This window comes from Gekko japonicus, unplaced genomic scaffold, assembly GCF_001447785.1.
Source record: "Gekko japonicus isolate JY-2015 unplaced genomic scaffold, Gekko_japonicus_V1.1 scaffold79, whole genome shotgun sequence".
Classification (NCBI taxonomy): Eukaryota; Metazoa; Chordata; class Lepidosauria; order Squamata; family Gekkonidae; genus Gekko; species Gekko japonicus.
In genome coordinates this window covers 1,778,927-1,793,377 of record NW_015167530.1, presented here as the reverse complement: position 1 = coordinate 1,793,377, position 14,451 = coordinate 1,778,927, and the positions used below count along the sequence as shown (strand labels likewise).

The following is a 14,451-nucleotide window of genomic DNA, read 5'->3' as shown; positions in this document are numbered from 1 at the left end:
CATGCTTATACTCAGCACTGCCCCCTTCTGTTAACCCCCACAGCCATGGAGTAGGTATGTCTGCTATATGCCTCAGCTGGATGCAGACACATAGCCTGAAATCCCTGATCGGACCCCTCCATCTCCAAATCCTCTACAGATCAGCCTGCACAATCCCGACAAAAGGATGTCATGAACAGAGAGCTGGTGTGTTGGGTAAAGACACCCGCAGAGCAAATAGCTTAGGCTGACTTAACTCAGGGGAGTCTCTGTTTGTACGGATATATAAGGCAGAGTGAATGGTGCCTTCTGCTGTGATGTCAGCAGGCAGAAAAGTGTGGTGATTGGACCTGGATCCTCTGGTAGTACTATTAGCTTCCCCACCCTTCACTGCTAGGAGGAAAGAGGTTCCTCTTTGGGAACGGGTGTACAGAATAGCCAAATGTGGGTGGGTTTTCTGTGCAGTGCTTCACACAGATGCTGCGGGAGGTCTTTCCCTGATGACAGACCCCCTGGGAAACATGAGACTGTTTCCATGGCAACAGCAAAGTCACGGTCTGTCTGTGCGGTGAAGGCTGTTCCACTGTGTCATAAGGCCTGAAATGGCAAATGCACCCTGCCTATTGCCTCAGCCACAAACATCCAGTCAAGTCAGGATCCCTGCTGTCTTTGAAGGGTTTGTCTTCTCTGGATACATTTATAGCTTCCTTAGAGACTTGAGGGGAGGGTATGGGAGGCAGCCTAAACCATAGAAACACCAGTTGGAGATGCTGTGGGTGTGCTTGGGAGAAGCAAAAGAAGGATGGCCTCAGCTGGGTATGTCTGTTTCTCACATTATTCTCCCCTCCTCCCTCCCTCCCCTCTTTTTTTCTTTCCAAGGTGGTCCCTGGAACTTTGCTTTCACTGTCAAGTTTTACCCTCCTGACCCTGCCCAGCTCACAGAGGACATCACAAGGTGAGTAAAGATGGTTTCATGAGGGGAGGTGTAGAGGCCGTCTCCCACTACTGCCACTTGCCTTGGCAACAGACTTGTCATCTTCTGGTGGCCAAGAGAAGTGTTAGCAGCTAGAGACCAGTCTTAGGCCCAGGCTGCACATTACATCTGGCACAGCAAAACAAGATGTCAGGGATCCGAAGTTTCTGAGCACACTGGGGGCCAGCATCAGCTCAGGATCATGGTCAGGAAAAGGAGACCTTCTGAGCCTTCTCTCCCATGCCATTTTCCTGAGCTGAAATGGCTGGGGTGGTGGTGCGTGGAGACCCACAGCAGGGCATATCGGCTGCTCGGAGGCTGTTTCATGTGTGGGAGGGAAAGCTGACCCAACTCCTGCCAGATGTAACATCTAATTTGGGCCTTAGAACATGCCTCTCACCTCAAAATCAACAAAACAGCTTGAGTATTCCACTGCTGCCACTGGAAGAATGCAACAGTGGCAAAGAATTTCTTTCAGTGGCAAAGAATTAGTTCCAGCCACTTTATTTATTTTACTTCATTTATATCTGCCTCTCTCATTGCGACTCAAGGCGGATTACAAAATTAGAAGACGACACAATAAAACAGTATAAACTATAGCAGTGCAATAAAAACAGTGCAACACATACTACAAACAGTGCAGACAAAAACTGGTTTACAAAATTATAAAGCAATGAAATAAAAGCAGCATAATACTGTTAATACATGCAGTATTACACTACAGTATTAATAAATACAGTATTATTAGATTTAGTAATAAATACAGTCAGGGGTCATTTCGTAGAAAAAGAAGTGCAGGAGCCTATTAGCATAACTTATTTGCATATGCCACACCCCCTGACATCACTGGAAGTGTGTCAGAAGGCAACACCCTCCGCTCAGGCTCCACCCCAAAAATCTCCAGGTATTTCCCAACTCAGATTCAAACCTGGGTCTCCCAAATCCTTGTCTGGAACACTAACCACTACACAACACTTCATGGGGCAGGGCTGGCACGCTGGCCCCTCTGTCAGGCAGAAGAAGCCCTGGATTCCCTTTCTCTCTCCACTCTTTCCTTCCCTTCACCCCGCTTGGAGGTGAGGCGAAGGGAAAGGAGGGGGGGGGGGTTTACTTGTTACTCCCGGAATGCCGTTCCTGCTCGAAATGACCCCTGAATACAATTGCTTTCTCATGTGGTATTGAAGGTAAGGCAAATGTTGGGTCTGATCACTGAGTGGCAGGAGAAGGCAGCGCAGAGCTGCACCAATGGGAAGCTCTCAACTCCCCACTTATCCAGCTGATCTCTGGCTGGCTTCTCTTGTAGCCCAGTTTAAAACAGGCTGCAAGAGAAACCAGCAACAGGAAAGGCAACGGGGAGCCCTCAGCTCCCTGCCACCTTGGTTGATCCTCAGGCTGACTTCTGCAGTCCCTTTTAAGTTTAAAGGGACTGCATAAACCTGCCTGACAAACAGCTGAGAGGTGGGAGCAATCTGCTTCTGCCTCTCTGCTGTTTCAGATCCACCTGAAATTTCTGAATGTATCTGGGATTTTCTTGGGATGTTTCCCTTCAGGCATCCATGGCAATCCCCAGGGCTTAAGCCTGTAGGATAAGCCTGCAGGCTGGTGCCAAGCTATTATGCACTGCATTATTCTCTGCAAGGTGCTTGAGAACTTCCCCTCATTAACCTGTTGTTGCAACCCCAGATGGTTACAAACCTAAGAATTTCTTTGAGTCTCTAGAGGGTCGTTGGAAGTAGCTGATGGGCTGCATTTTGCTTGATAAGGCACCAGTTGTGCAGGCCTGCCGCCAGGGGTGGGAAATGTTTGCAGCCCTATGCTCCTGATCACTTTCCTTGTGGCTGTTCTCACTGCTTGACATTCTCCCCTCTCTAGATACTACCTGTGCCTGCAGCTCCGAGCAGACATTATCAGTGGGCGTCTGCCATGCTCCTTTGTCACACACGCTCTGCTAGGCTCCTATGCAGTACAAGCTGAACTGGGCGACTATGATGTGGAGGAGCATGTGGCCAACTATATCAGTGAGCTTCGTTTTGCCCCAAACCAGACCAGGGAACTGGAAGAGCGCATTATGGAGCTGCATAAAACTTACCGGTGAGTGGGTTTTTGTCCTGCAATCAGAACCATAAACAGTTGAGACATGGGCAGGCTGCCCTCTCATGGTGTTTGGGAGCAAATGGCGTTGTGCAACGTTCATACAGTATCTTTTTGTCTCCTTTTGATGCTGTTCTTTATGATTATGTTAGTCCTATTGCTGCTAACGGCTGAATATGAGGCAAAAAAAATTACAGTAGGAGTAGTTCTGCAGTGGAATTGGCTGCCTATAAAGTTGAAGAACTCCCCCTCACTGTCTCTCTTCAGGCAGCGGCTGGACAACCACTTGTTAGGGATGATTTATCTTGCATTGAACAGAGGGTCTTGCATTGAACAGAGGGTTGCACTAGATGACCTCTATGACCCCCTTCCAGATCTATGATTCTAGTCCTTGTAGGTGATTTTTATTGTTTTTACTTTGGTTTTATTTTTACATATTTTTTGCATGTTTGTGGTTTTGTTTTGCTGTTGTTGTTTTGCTGAGATGTCTTGAGAGGGCTCTATGCTCGAAGGCCAGGGTATCAATCGAACAACTAAATAAAATTTCATTTAATTCTTTCATAAATAAATAAATCTCTGTGTCCTCTAAAAGCCCTGTCAGAGATACACCAGCCTCTTGCCTGTCTTTTGGATCTTAATGTTTCCGTGCCTGCCATTTCTTTCTTTTCTTTCAAAGGGGCATGACACCTGGGGAGGCAGAAATTCACTTCCTGGAAAATGCTAAGAAGCTTTCTATGTATGGAGTTGACTTGCATCATGCCAAGGTATCCCTTACCTGAGGATTCAGAGGGCTGGAAGCACCCAGCTGGGAGGAAGCTCTTGCTTCTGGGGTCTTCTTTGAGCAGCTCTTCTTTTTCTCTATAAACCTGCCTTAACCTCTGTACTGTCTGCTGTGCTTCTTTCTTAAAAATATAAATAAAATTCTTAGGTCCCATACAGCAGACTCAACTAAAAAAAATCACATCATGTTTTAAAATGGGGCTGCTGTCCTAATCTGTTTACATCTGGAAACTAAGAAAAGAATTGCTTGTCTTTATTGGTATGTTGGGAATGTGGGTTGCATAGATGTGTACGAAGTTTGACAAATGGTCCTACCCTGCCATGATTGCTTCCACATGAATACTACATACAACTCAGCTAATGTGCATCTCCAGGGTATTTCTCTGTGTTGTGGCAGGCTCTTTCACACATTACGTGGCCAAAACCCCAGGTTAGTCACAGAGTTAATACTCAAGAGGTGCCTCAGCCAGTCAGAATCTCCCTGACCAGCGTACCTTTAAAAGAAAAGTTTCCGTACCCTTGTTTTCAGGCTTCACACTCTGTGTCCCATTTTATGCGTCTTAGGTGTACAGTCAGAGCATGTAGTGTATGAAGAGGTGGTTGCAAGTATTGTCTGTTTGGTCGTGTGACCAGTTTTCCTCCAGATCGAACTCTGCACAAGTGCACTGCATATACCAGTTTGGATGTGTGAATTTTTTCTAAGGCTCATAGGAGAATGAGAACATCCTGCTATATCACTTGGCCATCATAATATCAAGCATTACAACATTAGGCACATTGCATGCACTCTGGTAAATGTTTAGGAATTGAGTGTTTATGAGCTTTCTGGCTGTCTGCAGCTAAACCATGAGGCCTTTTCTGTAGCATGTGAAAGCTGGAAACCTTATTCCAGAAAAGCAGTTTTCTTCACAGTTTTTTTTTGCAACAGATGTTTTCAGAATGTTCTCACGGAATTCTTGGTTAAAATCCCCATAGTGGGCATCCCTACACAGATCTCTTCCTCTGTTCTCTTTCTATTTCTTCACAGCTTTCTTCCATCCCCTTCCATATCCATGCGTTACCTGACAGCAACCATAATAATTGGCCTATGGGTGCGTTCAGACGCGGCCTTTCTGCCGGCATAAACTGCACCGGTTGGAACCGGTGCAGGTTATGCCGGCAGAAACGCGATCAGACTCACCCTCCATCTTGCGAATGCCTCCGTTGGACGCCCGCTCACACGCTGCGGGCGTAGGCTTTTTTTTTTAAAAGCAGTTTGAGCATGCTCATACCCTGCGCATGCTCAAACCCCCCCCCCCCATTACATTTAAACTTTAAAGGTAAGGACTTACCTTTAAAGTTTAAATCCCAACCTGGCCTCCCTTAAGTCCCGGACTCCTCCGGGAAGGTAAAGTAAGTTTTTTTGTGTTTATTTTAACAGACGCTCAGGGCGAAGCTTCGCCCGAGCTCATATCACATAGAGTTAAAATAAAATGGCGGGGGAATGCCGGAAGCCTCAGGCTTCCGACGGAAATGCCTAGGCACCGGTGGAGAGCGATCAGACGCGGGGTTGCACCGTTTACCACCGTTGCACTCTGTATACCACCACTTGGGGACCTGGTAGCAGAGTGCAACGGTGTAAAGGGCTTTACACCGGTTAGGGAGAGGAGGCAGATGTGCCCCGTCTGAACGCCGGTAAGTACAACGATTGGAACCGGCACCCTAACCGGTGTAAAGCCCCCGTCTGAACGTACCCTATCAGTCTTGAACCATTTTAGCAGTATTACATTATAGAGGAGGTAACCACACTTAGGTGTGCTGTAGGTAAGTCATTAAAAGCAAGAGCCTCCTCAACCTAAAATCTCATCTGCATTCTCTCGCCATTTTTTGTTGACCACGACAGAGAAACCTCTAAAGGATGAGAAGCTTTAGGCTGCAGATTTGGGCCCTACAAGTACAGCAGTACTCCAGCTCATGACCTACAACTATGGGGGCTTACTTCTTTCAAGTGCCCACCAGATTAGCTTCTTTGATTGGCGGGACAGCCAGGAGGGCCTCTCCCCGTGATCTTAGTTCCTGGACAGGAACATTTAAGAGAAGATGGTCCTTCAGATACCCCAGTCCCAAGTCATGCTGTGGTGCTTAGTCACTGCTGTCACTCATCAACAAGCCGCCACCTGCTGCATCGCTATGAAACCTTTAGACACGCAGCTGTTGCCTTTCGCGGTGTGTCAGATAACTTAGCCGTCTACCCTAAAGTAAGGTTCTCCATAATTAACTAACCGGTGTAAAGCCCCCGTCTGAACGTACCCTATCAGTCTTGAACCATTTTAGCAGTATTACATTATAGAGGAGGTAACCACACTTAGGTGTGCTGTAGGTAAGTCATTAAAAGCAAGAGCCTCCTCAACCTAAAATCTCATCTGCATTCTCTCGCCATTTTTGTTGGCCACGACAGAGAAACCTCTAAAGGATGAGAAGCTTTAGGCTGCAGATTTGGGCCCTACAAGTACAGCAGTACTCCAGCTCATGACCTACAACTGTGGGGGCTGACTTCTTTCAAGTGCCCACCAGATTAGCTTCTTTGATTGGCGGGACAGCCAGGAGGGCCTCTCCCCGTGATCTTAATTCCTGGACAGGAACATTTAAGAGAAGATGGCCCTTCAGATACCCCAGTCCCAAGTCATGCTGTGGTGCTTAGTCACTCATCAACAAGCCACCTCCTGCTGCATCGCTATGAAACCTTTACACACACATCTGTTGCCTTTCGCAGTGTGTCAGATGACTTAGCCGTGTACCCTAAAGTAAGGTTCTCCATAATTAAAGCATTCCTCCTGAATCAGGGACAGTCTTCACCAGTGGGCAACAGGGGCAGCTGCCCTGGGCCCCCCAAGGGGAAAAAAGAACAGCAAGCTCCGGTCGCTGCTTGCACCTGCCCTGTCTGGGGCTCAGGCAGCTGGTTTTGAGTGGCAGTGGAGGCTCCTGCCCACCTGGCACAGCATGCGGGCCGCTCCTTACGTGGGTCCAGTGGTTGGAGCAGTGATTTCAGGGGCCCATTCTTTTTTGCCCAGTGCCCCAGAATCACTAAGACCACCTCCGTTCCTAATACATTGCCTTTCCGGTCATTGCAAGCATAAGGAGATTCCGCAATCATTACCCATTGTAGACACCATTTTTCAGGCCTGAAGTGGGAATATACTAGTTTTAAAAAGAAATTCTGGTAGGCCTCCTTTTCCTACAGCCATAACAGGCAACATGGCTCACCAGGGGAAACTGTTGTTCTGGATTAGTTGATCTTGCTCCAGATCCAGGGTGAAGGATCTAGAGAGGCGGCATATACATTTTCTAAATAAATTTAGTCTGGAAATGTGAGTCTGATGTTTGAAGTTAGAGGCAGGCAGTGGTCTATTTCCATGCCTCCCAGCTTTCCTGCCTTGCTATTTTAAGCTTGAAAATTCCTTTGCATTGACCAGGAATATCCTTCTGTCTTTGCACTGGCAGTATTTCTGTGCACTAATGCTACTCTCTGTCTCTTTAATTTTCTGCCATGTCTCCTGTCAGGATTCAGAAGGCATTGACATAATGCTGGGTGTTTGTGCAAATGGCCTGCTCATCTATAGAGACCGGCTGAGGATAAACCGTTTTGCCTGGCCCAAGATCCTCAAGATTTCATACAAGAGGAGTAACTTCTACATCAAAATTCGACCTGGTGAGGTAGGTAACTGGGTAAAAAAAATTGCATTCATTAGCAGGTACTTTACTGGGCAGTGAAGAAGGAATCAGTTCCTGAGGAGAATCTGATTGTCTGAAAAAGTCAATTTTCTCATTTGGGTTATGTGTATTTGACGGGTCCTCTGGAATATGCCAGAACTTGGAAGAGGGGTGATATTTCCGGTGCATCTGATGGCACAGTCTGATAGAGAATTACTTGAATCTTGGGCAGAATACCAGATCGTTGTTTTTTGTATTTTCAGTATGAGCAGTTTGAAAGTACCATTGGGTTCAAGCTGCCGAACCATCGTTCAGCCAAGAGACTTTGGAAAGTTTGCATTGAGCACCACACGTTCTTCAGGTGAGATGGGGGGAATTATTTATTTATTTCAGCGTTTTCACCCAGCATTTATTTCACTCTAGAGTTTATTTTTCTTTATAAAATTTATACCCTGCCTTTCTGTCCTTACAAGGGCCACCAAGGTAGCTAACAATTAAAAACCTACACGATAAAATTACATTATAAAACCATGAAAATCAACTCCCTCCTAAACATACATTCTTAAAACAATTTTTAAAAAGAGTTTAAAACAGCTAAATACACAAAAAACAGTTAAAACACATACAAACCCAGCTATTTCATGTAGATGTGAAACAGCATAATGGACAAGACAGAACTTTGTGGAACCCCATAAACCAAAGGCCAAGGGGCTGAGCAGCAGTCCCCTAGCACCACCTTCTGAAACCTACCCTCCAGGTAGGACCAGAACCACTGCAGAATGGTGCCTCCCAGTCCAGATAGGTGGTCCAGAAGGATATTTTGATTGATATCAAAAGCTACTGAGATGTCCAGGAGAATCAGGGGAGTCAAACACCCTCTGTCCATCTCCCAGCATAAGTCATTCACCAGGGCAATCAAGGCTGTTTCAGTCCAATAATCAGGTCTTTTTTATTATATATATTTTTATTCAGGGGTCTTGTTGTAGAAAAAGAGCTGCCGGAGCTCATTAGCATAACTCATTAGCATAACTTATTTGCATATGCCACGCCCCCTGACATCACCGGAAGTGACAGAAGGCCACACCCCCTGACATCACCGGAAGTGTGTCAGAAGGCCCGGCTACTTACCCTCCTGCTTCATCCTCATTCCCAAACGGAATGATGATCGAAGCAGAGGGCGGGGTAAAGAAGGGGGCGGGGCTTCACCACGTGACCGCCCCGCCCCCTAGAGGTTCTCTTCCGGAGCTCCGTACCTGAGAGCTCCCCCCCAACTAGAGCCCTGTTTTTATTAATAATCAGGTCTAACCCCAGACAGGAAGGGGACTAAACAATTTGCCTCATTCAGGAAAGCTTGGGATTGACCAGCCACCACACATTCAATCATCTAGTTCAAGAATGGAACATTTCAAGCTGGCTGATAATAATTGAGCTCTCCTGGGTCAAGAGTGGGCTTCTTTAAAAGTAGATGCACTGCAGCCTGATAACATTGGTTCCCCACAGTTCTCCCATCCATGAACTGATCACACCCAGCAACTGATATGTACAGATCATATAAGTGTGGCATGTGTGTAGACCTGCCTTTGCACTCTCTGACCGATTTTTTTTGTAGGAGGGAAAGATGTCTGTAAACACATAAGAAACCTGCCAGTCATTAATGGCTTCTCATAAACCATATACTATGGTCACGGTTCTATGGTGGTCATCTGCAACAAATGTCATGCAAGCACTGGATTTGGTATCTGGTACAGACCTTAGCATCTTGAGAATCTCAGAGTGCATTTTTAAAGGGGAAAACCATTTCTTCTACTCATGGCAGTGAAGCTGAGAGATAATCACATAACCAGCACCTAGTAAAATATAAGAGGCCAACTGTGACTTCCGCTGACTAACAGTGAACTCAAGGTCTCTGCATAGTTGCTTACTGGCAAAAGCTACTATGTGCAACTCTGCATACATTATGGAAATTAATAGAATTTATTTTCGCATGCATGGCACCCGGAACTGGGTGCGGATCTACAAGACACTGTTGGTTTTTTCTCCAAGCTATTCTCCCTAAACCTCCTTTGATCTATAGAGGTGACATTTGCAAATGCTTTAGAGTTCTTTGAGACATCTATTTTCTGTATTCTGCAGGCCCCACACTTCACAGGTTTCTGTCTCCATCTGAAACATTTTCTATTTCAACAGACTAATGTTTAATTCATCAGTTCATCAAGACACATTCTCAGGCCCTTCACCCTGTAGGTTTCCCATGATAACCACTGTAACCACTTAAAAGCAGTTGGCAGCACATCCCTGGATGCATTTAGAAACTTTGTTTGCTTAGACAATGACAAAAGTCAAGTGTGAATGGATGTGACACTCTCTCTGAATCTTGTCTGTGCTACAGGGCCATTAGCTTTAGGCAAGCCACCCTCTCTTAACTTCAGTCTTCATCTGCAATATGGGAATAATGGCACTGATGTACCTCACAAGACTGTTGTAAGGATTACAGCAAGATAATGTATGTGAATCTCTTGATTACAGAATGTGCTATAAATTATTATTGTTACTTTGACTTACCAGTGCTGCACCCCATTGCTGAATGACACGCTGATCCGTGGTAGTGCCTTCCTTCTCCCCTTTGCAGGCTGGTGTCCCCGGAGCCTCCTCCAAAAGGCTTCCTCGTAATGGGCTCCAAGTTCCGCTATAGTGGGCGAACACAGGCACAAACGCGCCAGGCCAGCGCCCTGATCGATCGTCCCGCCCCATACTTTGAGCGCTCCTCCAGCAAACGGTACACCATGTCTCGCAGCCTCGATGGAGGTACGCCCCAAATTGGGGAGGGGGAGGGAGATTGGTTCACTGGTGGGTATGGGGAGGCTTTTGCTGAAAGGATGGGGCCATATGCAGAGGGGATGGGTGGCTGCGGTCTAGCATGGCAACTTTATTTCATGCTGTTAGGCTGTAGAGCATTGTTTCTCAATAAAGTCTAGCTGGACCTTCTGTTTGCTCAAAGCATCCTTATGGGCAGATTTGCCAGGGTACCCATGATAGGCCAATGTAATAGGAGGGGACAGCAAAGATTAAAAAGATTACATTAATATTCTGCCTGGCTTCCATATTGGAAGTCAAGATCCATAGCAAAAGGAAGGGGGGAAACACTGCTTTAAAGGTAAATTCGTTTCAAATGGTTTGAAAATCTGCACCCACTAAGATGAAAAACTTATGCAGAATGTCATGTTGTTCCAAGGGCAAAAAAGATGGAGGCAATACTGATGGGGGTTGAGTTTGTTAAAGAGGACCCTTAGCCTTGACCCTACCTGCCCACACAGACTCATCACTCTTGCAGCTGTGTCAGGATATAACTTGCAAAGAAGTGGTCTTTTGACACAGGCCCTTCCTCTTGTGCTACCTTCTGGTTATCTGGTGTGGTAGGCAGGTGATATTACTAGCTAATTCCCTGGCCCCATAAATGAATTCATCAGAGATCCCAGTTCTTTGCATAATTATTCAAATCACTGAATGACCTGAGACTATTAAAGGATAATAGTGAGGAACCAAAATGTCAGCAGTATCTATACATACTTATTGGACATCTCCTAGGTAAAGAACCCATAGCATTTCATTCATGGGCATGATTCTTTGGCACCTGGTGAGTTTTGTGTCCCAACAACCATTTGTTAAAATACAATACAGATGAAAATGCTCCAAAGTGAACAGATTATCTCCCATCCATTCTGATATCATTTTGATGAGCTCCCGTCCTGGACTTTAGCTTGGTTTAGGTGTCTCATGTGGCTTTTTGGGTCTTTTTGCTTTGTTGCTAGAAAGATTTCTTTTCCTGCAGGGCTGAACAGTTTGGATTTTGGGAAGGTAGAAATATTGTCAGCAAGTTTAAAGGCCCTTGCTTGATTAGATTGCTTAAAATAAAATCAGAGCGTTTGGGGGCAGTTTATTTTAAGAGCATTTTCCCCTCATAATATCGTCACCTGTTCTTTTTGAAGTGTTCCTTTGCAGTGCATGCCTAGTCCATAGGCCCTTTTTAGTCTTTATTGTGTAACAAAGGCCACATTGTATAGAACCAGTCGGCTGACAAGAGATAGAAGTGCTCCTGAGGAACGTTTCAAATTTATGATCTGAAACGTGGGGGATATGGCTCTCCTCCCCAGCATCCTCTATAAAAAGTCCTCCTGAATAGAGGAATACTACCTTGATATTGTAGGGCTTTTCAGAAATGATCAGATTGCCATATAATTGTAGGGCAGCTATTACACAGGTACTTGGCCACATAGTCAGGCGCAATGCAAGAGTAAACATTCTAGGTTTCTAAATGACTTAAGTACCAAGGAATCCTGGGAATGAAAAACAAAGACCAAAATAAAAATTGAAACTCAGAGGGCACATTGTCGGGTGTCCCAGGGCTTGGGGATGTGTTAGAGGGATTTCTCAAGGGAAAAGGTGGGTTCTTCCCTTATTTTCCTACTCTGGGGACTATACTGGATCATGTATTAGAACCATGTACAGGTATCCTGTAAGGCATACTTCTTGACTGAACTCAGTGGGACAAATAGGGCACCTTTGTCTGTTTGTCTCTCTCCTGTGCAGAGTTCTCCCGCCCAGCTTCAGTCAGCGAGAATCACGATGGAGGAGCAGAGTCAGAGAAGAGAGAAGAAGACAGCAAGTATGGCAGAAGGACGCTTTCCGAGGCTGAGGATGATGAGTTGACCACCCCCACAAAAATCAAGGAACTAAAGGTACAAAATCTGCATCATGGTCTTTGGAAATCTACTTTTCTCATAATTTGCACCTGTCACCCAGCATCAGAGCTTTCTGGTAGGAGGTGCCTAAAATACTGCAGAAAGCAACAATGATTTAGTTACTGGTTCCTAGCCCACCCCATCTCAGAGGTCTGCTTTCCAGGAGGGGACAGTTCTTAATCCTCAGTAACTGAAGGAGCTTTTCAGTGTCGACCCTTGTGGAATATTAAGGCTCTGTGACAGTCATGGAATCCAGAGGTGTAGTCAGAGATGGAGATCCAATTCTGGCCACTTAAACTGAGCCGTTCTTGTTTTCTCTTCAGCCCCCAGAAGACTGAACAAAAGTGCTGTGCCCCAGCTACAGGGATGGCAGCATCACTTTAGAGAGCCTGCTTGTTATGAAACAGAGCCCCAGTGACCTTTTGGGAAGGGTTATGCCTTTACTCTCTGATGCTGGCTCCTGGTGCCAAAAAAGGTCCCTCTGTTGCAGGGCGGTATTATCGCTGTTGTGCAAAGCCCCCTGCCTGTCCAGTGGGTGTTCAGATCCCCCCCCCCACACCACCTTATATGGAACTAATGCTTTCTCATAGATTGTACCCCAGAAACACAGATGTCTGCCTACATATTTCCTTACAACAGCAGCCAGCTCCTGATGGTGGAAAGTGCTGTCAAGTCGCAGCTGACTTATGGTGACTCTGTAGGGTTTTCAAGGCCACAGACAAAGAGAGGTGGTCTGCCATTGCCTGCCTCCAGGTACTGACCCGGGACCCTTGGGCTGACCCTGCTTAGTTTCCAAGATCTGACCAGATGGGGCTAGCCGGGGCCATCCTGGTCAGGGCATCCCATCCTGCCCACAGTCTTCCATTTCCCCAACAAAAGCTGAATTAGGGGGTGGAATTTGCAGAGTGCAGCATCGTTGGGTCCCTAGTTCATAATGAAAGATCTAAAAAGGGGGCGCTGTAGTCAGTTCTGGTATCTGTTACTGAAAGGAAAACTGTGACGTGCAGCATCACAAATGACATTTTGAGTTAAAATTTGAAGTGTAATGCATATTATGAGTTCCCTTGACTGACCCTGCCAGTTACTCCCCCCCCCTCTTTTCGCTACCAGCCGGAGCAAGAAACCACCCCAAGGCACAAGCAGGAGGTATTCTCTCTCTGGAATGTCTTAACTCTTCACCAGTGCATCATAGTGTTCATCTTCTTTTTTTTTAAAATGCAAACATTATATGTGCCCTTGTTTACTGGAATACAAGATGCACTTAACATGGAATAGGAATATTCCTCTCTTGCCATCTTTTAAACCAATTGGATGCTTATGTGCAAGAGTTCTTTTTTGGAAGCATCTTTTATCCCACTAACTAAGGAATTCCCTTTCTCCTTGTATGTATGAGCAAGAAGCCCTCCTAGCAAGCAGAGGCCAGATCACTTGAGCTACCTGCTTCCTGGGAAATCATACCCATTAATCCCCCAGTTGACTGTTTCCTGTGTATTCTTGGTATTCCATTTTCCATTTCTTCATTTTCCGGCCCTGATGTCCTCAGGTAGGAGGTGCTTTTTAAGAAATCGAAAGAGTTCTGACAAGTATTTACACTCCTCTGTTGTAGGACAGAATATTGATCGACATGACTGTTCCCAGGCTGGTGCAACTTAAAACAGAATGGAAGTATAACTCCCACCTAGGCATTGGCTGAGTTTCCAAGCAGTAGAAAGCAATTCTGTTAAGTTTCCTGAGGCTTTTCTTGCAGTGCAATCTGAGGCACATATACTGCGAAATCCCACTAAGTTTAATGAGATCTACTCCCTAGTAAGTGTGTTTAGGATTGCAGCCTCTGAGTGTTAACATTGGTGCGACTGTAGAGGCAATTACTAAGTGAGCTAAGAATAAGGGCACACTCATGTGCATTCATGGCTGTTAACAGTGTGTCACACATGGCCTTGAACATGAAGATCCTTAATGATGTGCCATAAAATTTGTCATTTGCAGAGGAAAAACTGCATTCAGAAATCACAGAAAAACAGCAATTAAACTCTGACTGATCATTTGTGATCATGAACAGTGCTCGTTCCTGTACTTGACTGAAAACTTCCCAGCTTGATCAAATCCCAGTTTGTAATGACTTTCAAATGCAAGCATCTTAGCAAATTGTTTACCCCCAAAAGACTGGGATTAAATTGAGGTTTAGAATCTTGGTTCTGG

The 14,451-nt window shown here is 45.7% G+C and overlaps 1 protein-coding gene across 5 annotated transcripts in view; it reads left to right on the top strand.

The window, feature by feature from the left end:
• The window catches only part of EPB41L1 (erythrocyte membrane protein band 4.1-like 1), a 203,199-nt gene that overhangs the window by 158,868 nt on the left and 29,880 nt on the right, over positions 1-14,451 (top strand). For 3 of the 5 annotated variants that reach the window (XM_015413409.1, XM_015413406.1, XM_015413407.1), the window contains exons 7-14: positions 859-934; positions 2,825-3,043; positions 3,720-3,807; positions 7,364-7,516; positions 7,777-7,874; positions 10,143-10,318; positions 12,101-12,249; positions 13,363-13,398. In XM_015413409.1, coding sequence (XP_015268895.1) covers positions 859-934; positions 2,825-3,043; positions 3,720-3,807; positions 7,364-7,516; positions 7,777-7,874; positions 10,143-10,318; positions 12,101-12,249; positions 13,363-13,398 — 995 coding nt within the window. The remainder of the gene's footprint in view (positions 1-858; positions 935-2,824; positions 3,044-3,719; positions 3,808-7,363; positions 7,517-7,776; positions 7,875-10,142; positions 10,319-12,100; positions 12,250-13,362; positions 13,399-14,451) is intronic. The other 2 variants (XM_015413410.1, XM_015413408.1) reach the window with 1 other exon arrangement.